The 21,648-nt window shown below is 49.6% G+C and overlaps 1 protein-coding gene across 3 annotated transcripts in view; it reads left to right on the top strand.

Moving 5' to 3' along the window:
* Positions 1-21,648, top strand: part of Slc13a3 (solute carrier family 13 member 3) — a 68,063-nt gene that overhangs the window by 11,391 nt on the left and 35,024 nt on the right. For all 3 annotated transcript variants that reach the window (XM_074074910.1, XM_074074909.1, XM_020168108.2), the window contains exons 2-3: positions 15,063-15,328; positions 17,632-17,795. In XM_074074910.1, coding sequence (XP_073931011.1) covers positions 15,063-15,328; positions 17,632-17,795 — 430 coding nt within the window. The remainder of the gene's footprint in view (positions 1-15,062; positions 15,329-17,631; positions 17,796-21,648) is intronic.

Raw genomic sequence — 21,648 nt, 5'->3', positions numbered from 1 at the left:
GATGGGGCTTGCTCCCGAACTTTCTTGGCCTCCTGTGTTTTCTCAGAGGTTCTCAGGTTCTTTGAGCTACTCTTTCCTCCCCTATAAAATGGAAGAAAGCTCACTTGCTCGGAGCTTCCAGGAGGATTAAATGAGATAGGGCTTGCTTTGAGAAAACCCCAAGGAATGGTCCAGGTTATCCTTCTGATTCTTGGCACAAAACCCAGAGTCCCCTGGGAAGGGAGGGACTGGGAGCAGCGCAGGCTAAAGGCGACTTCCCACTGGGTTCCCACTGCACAGGCTCCCAGGATCCCTGGGCCACCAGGCTGAGGGCAGGGGTGATCAGAAGCAGTTGAGCACCTGAACTGCCTAGCAGGCTGGCCCTGTGCTCAGAACATGGGGCAGCACAGGATGAGGCCCAGTGACCACAAAAGACCCCAGCTTGGCCAAGATCCTGCTCTGTGACAGGAAGCAAGGCAGCTCCCTTGCATCCTCATCTTCCTCAGATTCCTCATCTGTCACATGGGCCAACCCACCTCACAGGGCTGCAGCCAGGAACCAGAGAGACCAGGTCCCTTGCAGACAGGGACCTTATCTGCCGTGATTACCCAGGTCCCAGCACCCACTCAGCAGGTGCTTCAGAAACGTGTCCTGAGAATCTGGGTGCATTAGTGTTTCAGTAGTGTGCCAGGCTCTGTCCTCAAGTGACAAATGCAGGGAGTCAAAAAGCAGTCACTGAGCCCCTACTGATACCAGCTATGTTTCTAGGGGGCACAGGGTGAGCCACACTGTTGAGTCCTTACGTGTTCAGAGCTGACACCCTAGAGGAGGAGACAGAGTGGGGCACATGGGTGAGTAAGTATGATCTGTGGTGTGTAACATCATGCTAAGTGCTGTGGAGACACAGGTAGAAAAGGCGCAGTGAGTGTGGGATGGGGTGACGCAACTTTAGAGTCAGGAAGGTTTCCTTGGGAAAGGAACATTTGAGGAAGGAGGAAGCAGTGAGGCTGGGGATCTATAGGGGCAGAGCACACGAGGCAGAGGGAGCACCAAGTACCAAGGTCCTGAGGTAGGGGCATGGTGGGTGTTCCAGGCAAGTGACCTTCCGTGGTCCTCACTGCAGCCTTTTCCAGGAGAATAAGCCCTGGGCTCTGGTCACTGAATCGAAAGGTCAAGATGGGATGGGAAGCTTTGCTCACCCAGCAACAAAGGGAAGGCCTCTGGGAGGTCTGGCCTCCAGGGTGTGTGTGTGTGTGCGTGTGTGTGTGTGTGTGTGTGTGTGTGTGTGTGGATGGCACTTTGAACACATCCCTGTCCCCATGTTGGGAGATGGACCGCTGTGCAGATGGGGAGACTGAGAGGAGAAGGAGCTGCCCAAGGTTACACAGTGAGTCAGCTTCTTTTCTGGAAGAACACGTTCTGTCTTCCTAGGACTGAGTCAGGACACAGCGGGCTCCGGGCTGGGGTCTCCCCACCCCTCGTCCACACCACCTGCCAACTAGTGAATGATTACAGAGGCCTGAGCAGCCCCAGGGTGTGAAACACCCCAGGAACACTTTTAATGAATGGCTCCAAGAGCTTGAACTTGTCAGGACATCTGCTAATGAGTCCAGGGGTCTAACCCAACACTCAGGAGAGTGGGATCAGGTGGCGGTGGGTGGAGACAGTTTTTCTAGGGCCAATTCCCTCCCCCTCCTCTTTCCTCCACTGGTCCAAATGGACACAGGGGCTCTAACTGCTTTCTCTGCATTTCCAACAGGGAGGAGGAAGAAATGACAGTCAGACTGTGTGCTGCCTCAACCTCTCATCTATGTCATCCTGAGCGAGTCCCTGGCTCTGCCCTCCTGCCTTAGTATCTCTCTCAGACAAGTGGGAACATTAGGCTGAGCTCTGCTGGCCCCCATACTGAGCAGAACCGGGAGTGGGGGAAGTCCTGCAAAGTGCTTGCTGCCTGTCCATCTTTGCATTTCCTCTAGCAGAAGCTCCCAGGGCCTGGGAGGACCTACAGACACAGTAACTTGGAAGGACTTAACCTAGTTCTGCACATGTATGTGCCCAGTGAACGTGGCTATTACTGTCCCTGTATCCTTATTGCCAAGGAGCCAGGGCCCTTAAGAGCTCATCCCACCATGGCTGATTCCTGGCTTCATTCCTTGCTAGGTGCACACATGGACAGAGAAGTCACCAATCTGATCTGTGCCTCGGTTTACTTGTTTCCAAATAGGGTAGTTGCGGTGAGGAAGTGAGAGAATGCATGGCCAAAGCTTGGCTCAGTGCCTGGCAGGTAGGAAACTGTCACTAGATGGCCACTGTAGTATTGTCATCTACCCTTCACACTGAGGCAGAATGACCTTGAGCACGTCACACAAGCTGAGCCACAGCAAACTGAGCTGCCTGTGAACAGAGGTCAGAGCTGCTTCCCAGCCATGTGTTCCATAAAGGAACCCACAGAAGTGAGCCTGGCACATAGTGAGTGCTCGCTGTGGGTGGCTATGGCACCGAAGTAACCAGGGCCAGCTGCTCAAGAAATGTTCCTTGCATCTCATGTTAAAGCATAGCTATGTCCCTGGCCTGGTCACTCCCTCTTGGTGTTCTGAGGCCTGTCTACAACACATCCTAGTTTACAGATGGACCCAGAGAGGCTCAGAAAGGCCAACCCCACAGCCGAGGCTCGTGCTCATGAAAGTGGAGCTCAGGTGCACCCAGGGTTGTGTGGGCTCCTACTGGCTTCGTCTCCTGGCCTCAGTTTCCAAGTAGAGGCTCTGGGCTGAGGTGGTTCTCAGCCTGGCAGACAGGGTTTCTGTTGGGTTTCCTCTCATCTAGACAGGCTGGGCCCTGCCCCTGGCATGGCAAGCTTCCTAGAATCATTACCTTCATCCCCAAATGGCAGACCCCAAGTGCCTTGTGGGTCACTGGGAGGAGACTTTTTGTTTGCTTGTTCGGTTTTGGTTTTTTGAGACAATGTCTCGCCATGTAGCTCAAGCTGGCCTCAAACTCACAAGCCTCCTCCTGCCTCAACCTCCAAGGGCTGGGATTACAGTGCACCTCTACATCCATTATGAGAGGAAATGTCTAATGTAAGAAAGGCAAGAAATGCTCACAGGAACACAGTTGTGAGCAGTACATGGCACAGTGTATGTGTGTTGGGGGGGGCGCTTACCCTGTAGCCAGCTACACCACCTTGTTATCCCTCACAAGAACTTTACAGGATTGAAATCCTTGTGACCATTTTTACCACCTCCATTTACAGATGAGGCATACAGAAACAGAGTTAAGTGGAAGAGGCAGAATTTGAACTGAAGCACTGTGGCATTGGTTCCTCTGCTTCTTGACATCCTGTCCAATCCCTGTCTCAGCTTCCTGTCCACTGTCTTTCCATGGACCTGCACAGCTCTTGCTTCTTGGGAGCAGCCCTCTTCTAGACTCTGGGCCATGATGGTGGTTCTGGGAGCCCATTGTTCCCAGAACGTGCTATCTGTGAGCAAACCTACTGACTACAGGGAAACCACCTGATCACACACCTGGTTGTGAGTCCCTGACCTGCGAGGCTCTGGAGGGCCAGGCCTGGGCTGGGGATGGGGCGGAGACCCAGTGAGGTTCAAACCTCAGCTTTTGCCTTGCAGGAGTCCACATTCAGGACCTCACAGGGGCCTGTGCACTCCTGGGGAGTGCGCCTCCAGGAGGCAGCAGGTGGGCATTGCTGTGGGTGGCTGGTCCTTTCCTTCTCCCTGAGTGGCTGTCCATTGATTCTGCCTGGCATAGAACTACAGGTTCCTGCCAAGAGCCTGGTCACTGCCCAGTGCCCTGACTGCTGCAGCCCAGGGGAGCTGGGCAGGGGGGCAGGGACTACAGTGTTGGATGTGGTGTCCTGAGAGCTCCTGCCCTTGGTCCCTGGCATAGGGACCCTTTCTCTCTTTTCTCATTCTTGGGTGGAGAGCTTGGATTGACGCAGCAGTAGAAAGCCACCTGGATCTTCCTGGAAATCATTCCCTAGCTCAAAAATTAACCACCTGACACGGCATTTTCTCCCCCCACCCCTGCCCTGCATGTTTTGTCTGCAGACTTTAATCCTCGTGGCGATGTACTGACTAAGCCTGAGACGTTAAGATTTCTTACGGAGGGGGTTACAAGGCCTCCTGTAAGAGAGCCAGACCCAGGAGAGTATGTCTAGGAGGGGTCAGAGACTGTGACCAACCCCTATTTCCACCAACCAGGTCCTTGCACCAACCAGGACCAGAAGCTACCTCAGAGTGGCTGGAGTAGGGGCTCCTTGTCAGGACTGTGACAGGTCTTCCCTCCTCCCAAACCTCTGGGGGATCTGAGCTCCCAATGACATTAGACAACACAGGCTCTTAGGTTGCACAGTCTACCTCTGACTTGCTGTGTCACCTCAGACAAACCCCTTTCCTTCTCTGGGCAACCATTTCCTCCACTGCACTTGGGGTTAGACCAACGTTTCTCAATGTCGGCACTATTGATGTTGACATTATTGGGAACAAGTAGTTCTCCACTGTGGGGCTTGGGGATATCCTGGCTGGCATGATATTCAGCATCATTCCTGGCCAGTATTTATTAGTCGCCAACAGCACCTGCACCAGTCATGATCATCAGCAGTTTCCCCTAGGGGATAAAGTCCTCCCCTGTTGAGAAGCATCAGATTGAATGAGCTCAGGTTCATGCTGGCTCTCATATTTTAAGATTTAAGAACAGTATTTTTACGTCCAGTTTTAAGAAATTAAATATGTAGCCACTCAGGAGCATGATTCAAGGCTAGCCCAGGCAAAAAGTTAGTAAGACCCCCATCTCAATCAACAAACCAAGTGTGTGGTGGTACAAACCTGTAATTCAAGCTGCGTAGGAGGCATAGGTGGTGAATCACAGTGTGAGGGCAGCCTTGGGAAAAAAGTAGAGACTCAATCCAAAAAATAGCTATAGTAAAAAGGGTTGGAGGCGTGGCTCAAGTTGTAGAGCCTAGCAAATGAGACCCTGAGTTCCAACCCCACTACCACCCCAAAAAAGAAGTGATTAGTAATAAAGTATCATTGATATCTGATTATTAATAATTAACACAACATACCAGTAGTTCACTTTATTAATAACTTCCCATGTATTATCACTGACCAGTATTTATTTTACATTAAATAAATCCATCTTCAAAGCAGGTGCTAAATCAGATGTCTACAGCAGATGAGGAAACAGAGGCAGAGGGCAGTCAGCAAACTGGACCTAGGATCAACAGCTAGAACAGGGAAAAACCAGGTCTCCCATTCAGGTTCATCTGATCCCAGAGCCATTGTGTTTCTGCCCATGTGTGTTTATCATAGAAAGGTTAGAAAATGAAGATATGCAAAGGAAACAGGACTCACTTATGGTAAAATTACTAGCTGAGGGCAGTAGGGCTTGAGTTGGTAGAATGAAGACTTTTCTACTCCATTCACCTTCCTGAGAATGGCTGCAAGGTGGAACAAAAGGAGAACAAAAAGTCAGTACAGATGATGGGAAGAAGGAGCACCTCTCCTACCCCCGCAGTGCTGCTGGATTCGGGCCACACAGCAGAAGGACCCCAGAGCAGCACGTGTACCCGCAGAGCCCAGAAGCAGGTGGATTTCCCCAGAAGGATTTTTCAAATCTCTTACCGGAAAGCCTGGTGCATGCAATGGGGGAGGTGACAGTACAGGGTCCAGATGAGCTGATTGAGGAGGCTCAGAGACCCTTGGCAAAAAGCAGGAGGTTCGAGTGGAAGGGGGAGAGAATGGTGGGTAGTGATCAGCCCCATGCTTGCAATTGTGATCACTCTCCTTTTTAAGACAGGGCCTCATCATGTGGAGGCTTAGGCTAGCCTCTAACTCATGATCCTCCTGCCTCAGCCTCCTGACCACTGGGATTACAAGCATGGGCCACTGTGCTCAGCATCACTGTTCTTTCTTGGTCAAAGACACATAAATGCTAAAAGACACCAAAGGGCCAGGCCTAACTGGCTCGTGCATGTACTCCTAGCTACTTGGGAGGGTTAGATGGGAAGGATTGAGGTTCCAGGACAGTGTAGGCAAAATAAATAAATAAATAAATAATTGCCAGACCCCATATCAATGGAAAAAAGCTGGGTGTGGTGACACACCTGGCATCCTAGCGATGACAGGAAGCATAAACTAGGAGGATCGCACTCCAGGCTGAACAAAAAGTGAGACCCTATCTCCAAAACAACCAGAGAAAAAAGGGCTGGCAGAATGGCTCAAGTGGTAGAGCGCTAGCCTAGCAAGCATAAGACCCTGAGTTCAAACCCCAGTACCACCAAAACCAAAGAACACAAAAAAAGACACACCAAAGAACGGTGACCTTGGGTCTTCCCTGAACAAGATTACAGACCCCTTAGAGACATCCAGAGCAGTGGTAGTAAGAAAGGGAGGGGCAGGGTCTGGTCTCCCATGGCCCCCTTAGGATGTCACCTCTTCTTCCTATGCCCACTGGGAAAGAGGCTGGGCAAGAAGAGGCAGGGGAATGGCGAGTGCCATGTTGCTTCACTACTCACTTCCCTTTGCAGTAAGGGTGGGGTTAGAAGGTTTTAGCTGAGTCAACTGACTTCAGCAGACAGAGAGAATCTGCTGGGAAGAGGAGAGAGATTTCTCCTAGAGCCCTGCCCTTCAGCAGACTGCCTGTCCTGTACCGGAGCCCTGGGCGGAACAAAGGCCAGAGGCAAACTGCTTACCTGAGAGACCCAGAGAGCCCATCTGCAGGGCCAGACACCTCTTTCAACCTCTGAACTCCAGAAGTTAAAATTCAAAGGAACAGTACTGAGGCTCATGTGACGCCTCAGACCTTCACCTGCCCTTGGAGAATCAAGGGTGGCCTCGGCTTTGCGCCTCAGCAGAGCTTACAAAGCAAGGGGCCCAGAGGCCCTGCTGGGGGGTGGGGTGGAAGCGTGGACCCCTCCTGGGCTCCCCTCCACGGTTTCACTAGTCCAGTAGTTGCCAGGACTGGTAGCTGAGAGCTTTCTTTGTGCTCTCCATGGTCCTGAAGAAACAGCTCTGCCTCTCCAGGCCTCAGTTTTTACACCTGCAAAATAGGAATTTAAAAATGGATCGTGCTCTTGAACCAGGGTCCTGTGATCCAACACTCTGACCTCACACTCAGTACTGTGCAGGCATGAGCACTTTTTCAGGGTTTTTGTAAACAATTTTGATGAGAGGTTATAAATTCCTTGAATCCCATTTGTAAATGTGATTTATTTTGTCTTGGGCATTTTTTTTTTTTTGGTTGGAGCACACTATTTTTTTTAATGAGTGAGTCTTTTAGAACTGAGATTTCACAGAAAAGTACAATTTTAAATTTCTCGTTGAAAATTAGGAGGTCTTGCAGGAGGCCCAAATTCCCATGTCAATAAACCAAGGAGCTGGGCAGCACTTTCTGTCCTTAGGGGTGCTGTGCCCTGCTTCGCCACAGTCACCACCTCTCCCTACTGCACCCAGGACACCAAAGCAAGGCCCAGTGCTGCTGTAAGTTGCAGGCATGAGGCTCACCTGGCTGTGATTATGTGACTTTACTTACTCCAGCCCGCTTCACTTGTTAAATCTTCCCCTGCATTTGAGTTTCTAATGCCTGCTTCATTTATTCATTCAGTTAACAGATGTCTTTCTAGGCACTGAAGATAGAGGTAAACAAACACAGCCAAGGGCCCTGTGTCTGGTGGGAGGAGAGATAAAGATAAGTGAACAAACAGACAATAAACTTCAGCTGTGCTTGATAAGAATGAAGCCCAAGTTTGGAGCAGACCACAATCCATAGTGTGATCACAGAAGAGCTCCCTGAAGAGGGGCCTTGGAAGTGAGCCAGGGGAACCAGGCGGGGGACAACAGGCACGAGGACCTTACCCCTGGATTTCACAGTTACAGCCTCAGCTCTGCCGTCCCTGCGCCAATCCCCTGGGAGAGCTCAGTTCTGTCCTCCAAGCCCAGCTGGGAGCAGGCAGAGGGTGAGGGGCAGGGAGGGGGTAAGGGCCCCCAGCACTCATTAATTCCCCACCAGACGCCTGGCATCCAGCTGGCAAATCTGAATCCATCTACCCACAGGAAGCTCAGCTGGGGCAGGGAAGCTATTTGGGGTCATCCAGCGCTGTTCCAATCCCTAACCAGCAAGGTAACGAAACATACTTTTAACCCACTGGCTGCGAAAGGCCAGGGGTGGAAGATCCCCTTCCATTCCTGCCATTACCCCCAGCCGGCCAACCTCCAGCTGATGCATGCTGGGATCTGGGGTCATTCTTCCACAGAGGGCTGAGGGCGGCATCCTGGCAGGAGCACCAGAGGGAGGAGGGGGAGGGCAAAAGGAAAAGAAGGAGGTAGTGAGTGAAAGAAGAAAGAGGAGAGAGAAGTTGGAGGGAGAGGAGAGGAGAGAGCAGGGGGGGAGAGAGAAGAAAAGAGGGGAAGGAAAAGGACAGGAGAGGGAAGGGGGAGAATACAGGCTTGGGACTCAGATCCTTTAGTAGGTGACCTTCCTGACCTGAATTTATACAACACACAAGATGGATAGAGTGCACACAAAGACTCACGGGGTGTCAGGTGTGTTCAAGTGTTCTTACCAGTTTTGCTCACAGTTGCCCCAAAATGGAAATAATCCAATTGTCCATGGGAGGAAATGTGCAGATAAATTGTTGTACACTCACTGAGTGGGACACACTCAGCTATAAAAAGAAGGTGATCAGGGGACGCACACACACAACTGAGCAAAATAGCCAGAAAGTCCGTCCTGTGTGTTCAATTGAAGCAAAGTCCAAGAACAGGTGGCACAGGTTACAGAAATCAGCGTGCAGGGCAGGGGGCTCCGGGACTGGCCTGAGGGGGCACAGGAAATGCTTTGGGGTGGTGGAAGCACTCTGTCCACACCTGAATTGGATTCGAGTACATAGGCAGGTGCGTTTGTTCAGACACCTTGAACTGTGCAGTCACAATGGGTCCATGTTATAGCTTGCAAATTGTAGCTCCATAAGTGCAGTATTTTGAAACAGTGGTGCTCATTTTTCTTCCCAGCTATTGTTGAAACATGTTTCCAATGAGGGAAGTTCTTTTCCTATTTCTTGGACAAAAACCCTTGCAGATGTGTGACTTTGTCTATCACTCTTGAGAAATAGCTAAAACTCCCCAGTTGCTTCTATTCATAAGCGTGATCTCTCTCAATTTGGAAATTAGGATGGTGGCTGTGGGAGGTGACCAAAAGGTGGAGCCCTACCTAGGCTGGAAGCTAGAGAGGTGGGAGGGGTAGGGTCTGGTCTCCTATGGCCCCCTTAGGATGTCGCCTCTTCTTCCTATGCCCGCTGGGAATAAGGCTGGGGCAAGAAGAGGCAGGGGGATGGCGAGTGCCATGTTGCTTCACTACTGACTTCCCTTTGCAGTAAGGGTGGGGTTAGAAGCCTCCACCTCTGGAAATACACCTTTCACTGGCTGCTCCCCTCTGGCTTCCCATACTTGGGAACTCTTTTGGGAGTCCTGGACCCCTTAGAAGCAGACCTCTTAGAAAGGGTCCTCAGTGGCCCGGTCTGACTGCCTTCGTCCTCCTCACATCTTTGGAGTATTGGTTCAGCAAAGGCTGTTAAATAAAATGCAGGATAACCAGTTCACTGAATAACTTTTAGGTATAAGTACACCCCAGATATTGTATGGGACAGACTTATGCTAAAATTATCCATTGCTTATTCATTCTAATGCTGATTGGATGTTGAGCTTAGCTTCTCCCCATCCCCCCTCCTGTGATAGCAGAGTGCTAAGAGCTGAGCCCAGTAGCCTGCTCGCACTCTCACCTTCTCTGTGGCCTTGGCTGAGTTATTTGGTCACTCTGTGCCTCAGTTGCCTTACCTGCTAACTGGGGATCACTATGGAGCCTACTTCCCGGGGTTGTTGTGACAGTCACACTTGCATTTAGGCGATGCAGGAGCAGCAGTTTGAACATCAGTCAGGCACACAGCAGATTCTCTGGAATGGTTGCTTTGTTGTTAGTGTTATCACGGAGGTATGGTGGGGTTAAGGGAGGAAGGCTTAGGAGTTTCCAGTTCTTTTCTGGAAAGGACCAGAAAGATGAGGCTTCTGGGATAAGGGATCAGGAGGGAGGGAGATAGTTAGTTATTCAGAGCATGGGGTAGAGGGGAGCGGTGATGGAGGGGCAGGATAGCAAGTGAGCTTGCGACATTCTTTTGGCCTAGAGTGTGAGAGTCAGCCATGATAGAGATAAAAAGAGGATGTGGGGATGTGACTGGAGGTCTAGGCCACAGGCCCAGCTCCAGAAGCTCCACAGCTCGGGCCTGGCCACTCCCCTGAGTAAAGAGGGGGGTGGTGGTGAGGGACAGAGAAAGGAGATTTATTACACAGCACAGGCACGTGGTGAGAGAAGGCTAAGTGAGCAGCACTTCAGCTATCTCCTCTGTACGGACGTGAGTTTTAGATTTAAACAGAGGAATAATTGGGGCAGAGGAGGGAGGTGTGAGCTCCTGGTCACAAGTATGGTCGGTGGTCAGAGGTAGAGTCTGGGTTGATCGTCATCTCAGGTGTGGGTGTGACCTTGCTACAATAAGAAAGTCATTGCAGTTTCCTCTCCTGTCATGGGATGTTTATCTATCAGAACTGTCCTTCCTAGATTCCAAGGTGGCTGCAAAGTGACTGCAGGAGAGAATGGCTTGGTCACAGGTCTGGTCTGGTGGTCAGAGGTAGTCCAGTTTCTTGTTATCTCTGGAATGGCTGAGAGCAAAGGCCACAGATACAGAATGGAGATGGAGATGTCATGCTTTTCTCCTGCTTTTACTTACCCTTTGAACTTCTGCAGGCCCAGGTGAGAAGTCAGTGTCTTAAAGTACCTTTTACAGGAATTTGACAAGAGGAGCCACGGAACAGGCCAAAATCCATGGTGGCAAAGAATGAATACTTGGAGTCAAACCTCCTGGGGTCCAGTGCGGGCTCTGCCTCCACAACCTTGCACAGTTTACCTGACTTACTCTCTGTGCCTCTGTTGTCCTGTTGGTGGGATGGATGCGGTAATACCTGCTTCAAAGCGTCGTGAGAATAGAATGAGTTCATACGTGTAAACCACCTGGAAAAGAGCCTGCCCAAGTGCATAGATGCATTGTACTTGGAGTCCTTCAGTGTTTAACAGAGAAGAACGTAAACATCAGGACTCCTGTTTAGACTATGTTCCTAAGCTGTAAACCACAGTCTTAGGGCTGGATTACCCAGATACAACTCTCTATGCATGACCTAAATCCATGTCTTTACATAACTCCCCTGAAAAGGGGAGAAAGGAATGTCTCACTCCTACCAGGAAAGGAGACGTTCCCTCTTTCTTTATCTTCTGAAAGAATTTGTGCAAGACGGCACCATCTAGCCCTTTGTCATTTGGTAGCATTACCATTGAAGCCAGCAGACCTGGGGGTTTTGGCAGAGAGAGTTTAGTGATTGATTCTGTTTCTTTAACAGAACTTGCAGCCATCAGCTTTTCTCTTTCTTTTTCTGAGAGTTGAGAATTTGTTTCCTTTAAGTTGTCGAAGTGATTGGCATAACGGCGTTCAAGCTCTCCCTTTATGCTCTCCTTGATGCTGTAGGTCTGTGCTCAAGTCCTTCCTTCATTTTTTTTTTTTTGAGACAGGGTCTCATTTGTTTAGCCCAGGCTGGTCTAGAAATTGTGATCCTCCTGCCTCTTCCCCCTCAGAGCTGGGATTATAAGCATGTAGCACTACATCCAGTTCTTTTCTTCATTCTTGCTATCTGCTAAGTTCTGACCTTAGAGTGTTACTAGTGTGAGGAGGCTGTATTACTACCTGAAAATTTTAACTTGAGTGCCAGGCTTGGTGGCTCACAGCTATGTGGCTACTTGAGAGGTGGAAATGGGGAGTAGTACAGTTTGAGGCCAGCCTGGGTGAAAAGACCTTGAGACCCCATCTGAACCAATAGCTTAGCATGGTGGTATGTGCCTGTCATCCCAGCTACACAGGGAAGCACAAATAGGAAGATCATGGTCCAGGCCCCAGTATGAAGCAAGACCCTATCTCAAAAATGACCAACACAAAAAAGGCTGGGGCATGGCTCAAGTGATAGAGCACCTGCTTAGTAAGTGCAAGGCTCTGAGTTCAACCCCAAATAATAATAAAAAAATAAATAAATAACTTGGGTGCTGTTCAGGAGTTTCTCTCTCTCTCTCTCTCTCTCTCTCTCTCTCTCTCTCTCGGTGTTTCTCACTCATACACAAACTCACCGATCCCTGTGGAGTTAGAGGAGCAAATCTGCAGCCTTCCTCTACTGCTCCACAACTGTGTTTGGATATGAGAGCAAAAGGAAAAGCGATACCCACATGCCTGCAGGACATTGGCTGGTCTGACTTCAGAACTCTGTGAAAACTTCCATTCTCTAAGTTCAAGCACATACTCCCTAGTTCTCTCCCTGTTACCCCCTTTGGCCTCTAAGTTACTAAGCTAATTACACCCCCTACCCTACCGTGTCCCTAAGGCACTTAGAGCTGCATTGGCTACTGGACATGCTGCCCTGGCTGTGGCTAGGAGTCTGTAGTCCTCTCTCCCCCAACTTTGAGCCCCTCGAGGGCCAGTGTCACTTACTCTTCTCCATGTCCTGAAGCTGCAGCAGGGGGCCCAGCAAAGAGTAAGAGTCACAATACATTTGTTCCTTTATCCGTCCATTTGTTTGTTCATTCATTCATCCTCCACTGGCTGACACAGTGCTGGGACACAGACGAGAATGAGATAAAATAACAGGGAACTTCTTGTGGAACTTGTGTCCTAGTTGTGGAGACAGAGGGTAAGCCTGAAACGTTGCTACAATATGGCGGTATTTCCAGACTTTTCCAGGGACACACATTGTGTAGGATTTTAAGGGGAATTTAAATCTGTAAGCAAATGTATTTTGGAAACTTTGGGTTAAACAAAGACAAATAAATGTGTTCCTCTGATTTGTCAGAGCCTTCAAATGTGTCAATCATGAATTTTAGTGGAATGCTAGGGAAGGAGCTGTTGAAAAACCTTACTGGTGTCTCTGGGTTCTCACCAGGTCTTAGGTGACGTACCCAGTACCCTCCATTGTCCTGCAAGATTCGATACAGAAAGGACGTGAGGCCTCGTGTTTGGCCCCTAGCAGATCACCACCGTCCAGTGGATAGAACCATGTAGAATGTACTGTGTGCTCTTCTAGCTATGGAGTGGGTTCTTGTTCTGGAACCATGCTGACATGTCTACTTAAGAAATACCTGTTTCCATCTGATTCATTTGGAAGTAGTGAGTAGGTTGTTCCACACACAAAGCTCACCCCTGTGAGCTGGGTTTGGCTCAGATGAGCTCCCAAGCCAGCTGGAAGACATGACTTTGCTTTTTAACTCACATACAAAAGAAACTTCCCCTTGTATTCCCCATACCAAATACCTCTCAAATCCCAGTTTGGAAAGATGTCACTTACTCCAAGGGCTTCTGTCTTGGATTGGTCATCCTGGAGCACCAGAGACAGGACCTGACTTTAAGAAACTATGGGGGAGGGGAGGAGTGAGAGTGAGTAATTCAGGTACATGAATGAAGAGGTCACTGTGGGGACAACAGGCTCTCATGGAGACCTCTGGGTGGCGGTGGCCAAACTTTGTGGTTGGGAGCTGTTCCTAGAGCGCTGTGTCTCTGGAGGTCTTGGCCAAGGGTGTGTCTAAAACCAGAGACAGCTGAATGGTGTGTGGGAATGGTGAGACCCAAAGGGAGCTGGACAAGTGTGTTAGTCCATCTGTGCTGCTATAACAAAACACCTTAGACTGGGTAATTTATAAATAACAGAGATTTATTGCTCACAGTTCTAGAGGCTGTGAACTTCCAGAAGTCCAACAAATGTCCAAGATGGAGGTGCTGGCAGAGTCAGTGCCTGGAGAGGGCTTGCTCTATGCCTAAAGATGGTGTCCTATTGCTATGTCTTCACATGGCAGAAGGAAGGCCCCAGTCCGTAGGCCTCTTTTGTAAGGTCACTGATCCCATTCAGGAGGGCCAAGCCCTCCACCTCTTAGTACCACAATGGAGATGGGATTTCAACACATGAATTGGAAGGGGGACACAGACATTCACCTACAACAAGGAGGTCCCCAGGCATCTGCCTTCTCAGACTCCGATGGCTGATTGAGCCCTGGTGCTCTCCACTCCACTGCTCACTGCACCAAACTCTTTTAGGTCTTATCTCTGTGGGAAACCAATGAGCCAGGGTGTTCAGGCAGCAAACCTCAAATGCCAGGTCAAGGACCCTCCTAAAGTCTAGCAGTCTGGGTGTCTTACAATAGACCTAAGATGAAAGTGGAATGCCTTGTGCTCATGTCCTTTTCCAACTGCAAAGGTGCAAGAAGGTCTCAGGGACCCCAAGAGTCATGGATGGCATATGCTGGCTCCTGTGGGCTTCTGAGATTTCCATCTCTGCTGAGGGTCCACACTGTCCAAATTTGGGATGCCTGTGGTCTAGCAGGTGGTACACAGGACAGTCACATTTGACATTTAATAGTCCAACAAGTGTCAGCTATTGTCATTATTTTTAGAGTGTGCAGTGCGTGTGGGGCGTTGCACTAAGTGAAGGGGACAAGGTGGTGGCTGCTGTTGGGCTCCCTCCGTGTGCCCATTGGTGCTTGACACTCCCACACACGTCACCGGCACATCCACGGGAGTCGCTGCTCCCAGGAGCAGTCTCCCACCAATGATGGCCAGGAGTGGGCAGCTAAGACACCCCCAGATACCCTTTCTCCTAGGTTCCCCTCAGGATCCCAAACGAGGTGCTTACAGCAGTAACCTTCATATTGGCTTTGTTCTCTCTTTCACCTCCCCACTGCCTTTCCAGGACTTTCTGAGGTCCCCTATCAAGTATATTTTTCTCATTGCCATCCAAGACAATGGGAGTATGTCATTAGCTTCCCCATTTTAAGCAAAATGAGACTCAGAAAGGTGATGCCACCTTTGGTCAAGGTTTTGACCTTGAGCACTTCCACGTCCACTGCCTCCCTGAGAATGAGCCTTGATGGGACCCACCCCAGACTTCTGGCCCTTGTGACCCCAACCTGGCTGACTCCCCGAGTCTGTGTCTCCCCTGCAGGAAGGCCGCTGTCTGTTTGTCATTCTGCTCATGGCAGTGTATTGGTGCACGGAGGCCCTGCCACTGTCGGTGACAGCACTGCTACCCATCATCCTCTTCCCCTTCCTGGGCATCCTGCCCTCCAACAAGGTCTGCCCCCAGTACTTCCTGGACACCAATTTCCTCTTCCTCAGTGGATTGATCATGGCCAGCGCCATCGAGGAGTGGAACCTGCACCGAAGGATTGCTCTCAAGGTCCTCATGCTCATCGGAGTCCAGCCAGCCAGGTAAGGCCAGGGATGGGAGCCAGCCCTACAGAGGACCTCACAAGGGCCCAAACTCGCTCTTCCCGGTTTAGCCACTGGGTCAAGAAAGTGTCGTTCCACATTTTCCATTGGCTTATTCATTCTGAGCTATTTGGTGAACTCCTGGTGTGTACCAGGTGCAGTGGCAGGCCCGCCATGTGCACTTGTTCTCCAAGTACACAGGAATCACTGGGGAGAGAGTGCAAAGTGCCCCAAGCCCCAGGCCCCATGTGCAGGGGTGGCAGTCCTGTAGCCTTAGGGCACTGTGATCCAGGCTGCTCTGGCTGAGGTCCATGTTGTCCACCTTGGGAAATGACTTCACCTGCTTCATGGGATCCTCAAGAGGATGAGATGAGCCGGTGCTGGTGAACCACTTAGACCCGAGCAGAGAAGCTGGCTGTTGTAAATCCTCCTCCTTTGCTATCTACCTGCCCAGGTGTGCAGAGGAGCGGGAGGGCTGAGGGGAGTGTGGGGGTGGGGGAGGTGGCCTTAGAGAGAGAGGAAGGCAGCATACAAGCCTACAGGACCTCAGGCCCGCCGGCCAGGATTTGGGCTTTTATTCTCAGAGGACATGGTGCCCTTTAAAATAGGTGTGTTTTAAGAATACATATAATAATGTACGTGTGTTTGTTTGTTGCTGTTGTTCCGTGAAAGCCTTTGGCAATTTGGTGATATTTTAAGGTTCTTCTCGGAATAATATTTTTAAATTGCATTTATATAATTAAATTCCATAAATTGCATTTATGCACAATTCATAGGATTTAAAGTAACAAGTATGCAGCTGCAGCATAATGCAGTTATGTAAATAATTCCTGTAAATACATGCATATTTGCCACAGCACCACATATCCTTCTTCATTAACAGCAAATGGCAAGATCCAGTGACGGGCCTCATAACCACCTCAATTATGAGGCAGGTTTGAATGTCAGTGATGGCCCAGGGTTCTGCAAACTCCGTTAATGCGATACAAAAATATCCATGATGTCTTTTGGGGACAAAGACTCAGACGCTGCTCACACCACTGAGCTTGGTTGCCAGTTTCTTGCTGAAGGAGAGGCTCAATTCCATTAGAAGTTAGCAGAATGAAGATGCAGTGACACTCCCCTCCCCCCACACACACACCAGTTTGGAACTGGACAGATTTGCATTTTGGAAAGGTTCCTCCTGGCCTCCATGCAGAGACCAGAGTAGGGAGGTGGGAGTGAGGTACTGTGTGCCACCTGGTTAGGAGCTGATCTGGGGGTCCTGGTGGGAGATGGTAGCTGCCTAAGTAGAGTGATGGCAGTGGAGAAAGACAGAATGGATCAGTTAGTGAGCTCTTCGGGCAGTGAGATCTCATAGGCAGGAACAGAAGATTCCAAGTGACTGTGGGGTTTCTAGCATCTACTCTGTGCCAGGCACTCTGCAGGGCTCTGTAGACAGTTTCTTTCAGTAAGGAGCAGACAATCCCATGGGACAGATTGTTTGAGAACTAATTCCAATGCCAAGGGGAAGTGGACACCCAAGGGACTCATCCTGGTGTGAAAACCCATGTGAGAGGGAGAGGGAGACTTCCTGGAGCAGGGTATATCTGAGCTCAGCTTGGAAGAGTGGGGCAAGGCAGCCACCAAACATGTGATAAAGTTATAGCAGTGAAAATAGTAAGACACTGTTAGGAACAGATCTTTTAAAACAATCTGGAAGAAATTGAAATCAGTAAAAAAGGAAAGGATTAGTGAATATATGGTTCAAGTTGGATAATTGGTTTAGTCCATGAAAAAAAAATCTATTTACATCTAACTAAATTCCAGGCAGATTAAGAAGTCAATATGAAGAGAAAAACCCGTTAGTGTCTGTCGGTGGGGACAGACTGAGTGAGGATCAGGAAACAGTGGATGCCAAGCATGTTGAGTGCTGGTGAGAAGTCCAGCAGCCTGAGCAGTGGGTACAGGTGCAGGGGAGCAGGAAGGAGTCCAGAACGAGCACTGGCAAGATGGTGGCCATCTAAACCCCAGGCTACTTTATTCTGAAAAAGGGGCCATCAAGGAATTAGGGGCAAGAGAGAGAAAAATTCAGGCTTGGAATGTCTTCAGAACTGTCTTGCTGGTGGTATCTGTGGTCAATTCACTTAAACACATTGAGCCAAGGGTTCCTTAGGTCTATAATCAATCCAATTATCAGTCCCCACTTTTCCCATGACTGGCCTAGACTTTCCATCTGTAAAACAAGTGGGTTGGATTTCTCAGGAGTGGGGCACTGGGACTAGAGGATGTCCTCAGAGCCGCCTCTCCCTGCTTGGTTCTAGGCTCATCCTCGGGATGATGGTGACCACCTCATTCTTGTCCATGTGGCTGAGCAACACGGCCTCCACCGCCATGATGCTGCCCATTGCCAACGCCATCCTCAAGAGCCTCTTTGACCACAAGGAGACTCGGAAGGACCTCAGCCAGCAGAGTGACGACAGCACAGGTGAGTTTGGGGAAAGGCACCGGGGCCAACCCCATCAGTGTGGAGGGATGGGAGCAGGGATGTCCAAAGGATGTTGGAGAAGACCAAGGGCACGCACAATTATCAAATGCCTATTACGCACCTAATAATAATAATAATAACTGAGAATTAGGTCAGACAAACCATGGCTCCTTAATTTTGAAAAATGCACTTATTGAGCACTTGCTATGTACTGAGCAATGAGCCCTTTGAAGTAATTGGATTTCACTTGAAAGCATCTGAATAGACATCACTAAGACCCAGAGAAATGCCAGTGAATGCAGTGAGATGCAGATCAAGCAGACTGGCAAACAAGACAGCTGGATACACCCAGTGCTGGCAGGATCGGGGCTGTGGGCACTCGCGTGTGCTGTTAGAGAGGACGTGAGCCAGGTCAGCTTTTCCAAAGGACGTTCTGCAAGAGCTCAGTCTAGCTAAATAGGCACACACCCACAGTCCAGCAGTTTCACTACTGGATGCAAATGCTCAAGGAATTCTCCAGTAGACCTGCCAGGAGACATACCTGGTATTGTTTGCTGCAGTATTTTTCATGGTGTTGGAGGCCTCATGGCCTCCAGTAAGGGTGGTGGGTACACACATTAAGCACCATACTGCTTTTAAGAGATAAGAACTAGCAAACCGAAAGCCAGGCATGATGTCTCATGCCTTTCATACCAGCTACTTGAGAGGCAGAGATAGGGAGGATCATGGTTTGAGGGCAGCCTTACAAAAAGTTAGCAAGACCTCATCTCAACAAACAAACCAGGAGTGGTGGTGCACACCTGTGAATCCCAGCTATGTGAGGGACATAGGTAGAAGGATCATGGATCCAACTCAAGGCCAGCCCTTGGCAAAAACATGAGATGCTGGCCCCCAAATAACTAAAAGCAAAAAGGGCTGGGGGCATGGCAGAGCACCTGTACAGTAAGCATGAGGCCCCGAGTCCAAATCCAGTGTTCCAAAAGACTAGCAAACCAGTTACATAAGTAGAACTCAAAAAACAGTTATGACCGGAGAGCAAACCAGCATGAGATGTAGATCACAACACCAGTACATGAATCAAATAAACTCATGCACGAGCCACGGCAGAACATAACAAAGTGAAAAACTCCCCTTAAACACACCTGAGTGGTTGCTATGGGAAGGATAGCAGGAGGAAGGGGGGAGAGGAGGAGGGCTCATGGCACGATCAGGAGGATTCAGTTCCCTCCACCCTCTGAAAACATGTTCTTAGCAAAACTAAATTCAGGTGACTAGGTGAGGACCCAGAGAGGGGAAATGACTTCCCCTGATCACACAGCAAGCAAATGGTTAAGGATGGCGCTGAACCCAAGCAGGATGGTCCCAGAGCCCACTCAACCCACCAAAAAACAGCTGTACCACTAAGAATTCCTTTGGCTGAAGTGAAAGAATGACTATCTTCAAATAACTTCAAAAATGTGCTATTTTCTTTAGATATCGAGAAGTCAGAGAAAAGGCAGTTCCAGGATCAACTCAGAGACACAACCTCTCAGGACTTTTTGCTGGCAGCTGATTCCCTTGATCTTTCTCTCATGATTACAAAGTGGCTGCCACATGCCCACTTTTAAAAAGTCATACTTTTTTTTTTTTTTTGAGAAACTGGGGCTTGAACTCAGGGATTACACCTTGAGCTATTCCACCACCCCTTTTTGGTGATGGGTTTTTCGAGATAGGGTCTGTGAACTGTTTGCCCAGACTGGCTTCGAACCATGATCCTCCTGATCTCTGCCTCTGAGTAGCTAGGATTACAGGTGTGAGCACTGGCACCTGGCTAAAAGTCTTACTTTTTATTGACACAAATATATTTTAAAGCTAGCATTAAATTGCTACATATGTGGGCATAAATTGCTAGTTTGTCCCAGCATCAATTCTTCTTTTTTTCTTTTAGTAATAGAACCCTTACACAGACTTACGACAGCAGAGAAAAGGCTGAATTTTCTTGAATCTCCTTGCGAGTGGATGTGGTCAGGTGACTGAGTGTGGCCAATGAGACACGAGTGGAAAGGAAGCATACAGTTTCTGGCTTCTGTCCTTCTTCTTTTTCCTGCTGGGTGGATGTGAATGTGCTGTGGAGCGAAGGACGTCACAGATGGAGACCACATCTTGGGAGAGATGGCAGATGTGCCCCACTAGATTTGGATTCTTTACCCCAATGAGCACGACAAGCGTTCTCTCTGGAAGCAGGGGCTCTGTGTGCTAGTTAGGTTCTACACTAATACATGTTAAAGTAAGTCACACGCTGATCCACGACCCTCTAAGTGAAAGTTTTCGCTGGCAGGGTGTGGGTTTTTCCCTACCATGCAAGAAACGGCCCTGCTTATTTTACTTCCACGACAGCTCTGAAAGCTAGAAATGAGCGGAAGCACTTTACAGATGACGTGCAGAAAGGTGACATGATGCATCCCAAATCTTGTCATTGGTGAGACAGCCGAGCCAGGGTCTCTGTGAGGGCAAAGTCTTCCGGTGGAAGGGCAGGGATGCTACAGAGCAGTGGCTGGCACACTTCTCAGTAAATAATGACAGTAAACAGTTTATTCTTTGAGGGACACTCAGTTGCAACCCTTCAGCTGTGCCTTTGAAGAGAGTGGCAGGGTGCCAATGGGTGTGGCCATGTGCCACTAAAATGTTCCTTACGGGTGCCAAAATTTCATGTACTGTTGACATCTTGAAATAGTCCCCTTCTGTTGGTCTTTCAACCATTTCAAAAAGTAAGGGCCATTCTTGGTTGTCAGGCCCTACAGACACAGGTGGGGAGAGATTCAGCTGCAAACCACGAGAAGCCCCCACCCCTCTCTGAGGTGCCGGTTTATTGGCTCCCAACTCCCCTCCCATAAGACTTGGGACTCCAAGAGAACTGCCTGAGAGTGACCTCGGGGTGGCTCTGCCTCTCTCCCCAAGTCAACCCCAGCTGGGCTATTTCATACGCTGGGCTCAGAGAAACACCAACAGATGCTTTAAGGCCTCAGGTCTGAATGAGACAGGGCTCCTTGGCCCTGTTTTGAGGATGGAAGCTGAAGAAGAAGAGAGTATAAAGCAGACCCCATCACACAACTGAAGACAGTGGCTCTGGGTGTTTGAATCAGGCTGTCCCAGGCTCTTCTGCCTCCCACAGCAGAGTTTCTGCCCCTGCCCCCAGTGCCCCCAAATGGGCCATGAATATTTGAATGGCAAGACCCTTATCATAAAGATGAAAAATCTCAGGCCCAGAAAGAAGAAGAGACTTAGCCAAGGTCACACACAGTAGAGATTGTACAGCAAGACCCAGAGTTATTCCCTGTGCTGAGGGTGTGGGGAAGCAGGAGACCCTGGGAGGTCGGGGCAGAAGCCTGCCTTCTAGGCCGCAGGATCAGAGAGCAGGGACTAGTTAATCATCAGCCTCTGAGGCCCAGGACAAGGCTAAGGCCAGGGCAGGGAGACTGGCCTTTTCAGCCAGTTTCAGCTTTGGTCAGGTGGCTGGAGGTGAGACAGGGATGAAGGAAGTGGAGGCTCGTGTTGGTGGACCAGGAGAGGGACAAGGATTCTCCCAGGGGCTCAAAGTTTGCAAGAGGCACCTGTAGCAGTGACAAAGTGAGGCTAACACAAGCTGTCATTTTGTGAAGACCCGCTGGGTGTGATTGTATGGCTCAGTGCTCAATTTTTAATATTATTATCTGGCTTAATTTTTATAATTATACTATGAGAGCATGGTGTCCATTTTACAGATGAAGAGACTGAGACTTGGAGAGGCAAAATCATTTGCTCATAGTGATGTGGTGAGTGAGTTGCAGAGCTAATCTAGAGTCTGCGTCTGTGAGCACAGGGCCATGAGGCCTGG

Source organism: Castor canadensis, chromosome 5 (genome assembly GCF_047511655.1).
Source record: "Castor canadensis chromosome 5, mCasCan1.hap1v2, whole genome shotgun sequence".
In the NCBI taxonomy this organism is placed as follows: domain Eukaryota; kingdom Metazoa; phylum Chordata; class Mammalia; order Rodentia; family Castoridae; genus Castor; species Castor canadensis.
This window is presented reverse-complemented; position numbering and strand designations above follow the sequence as displayed.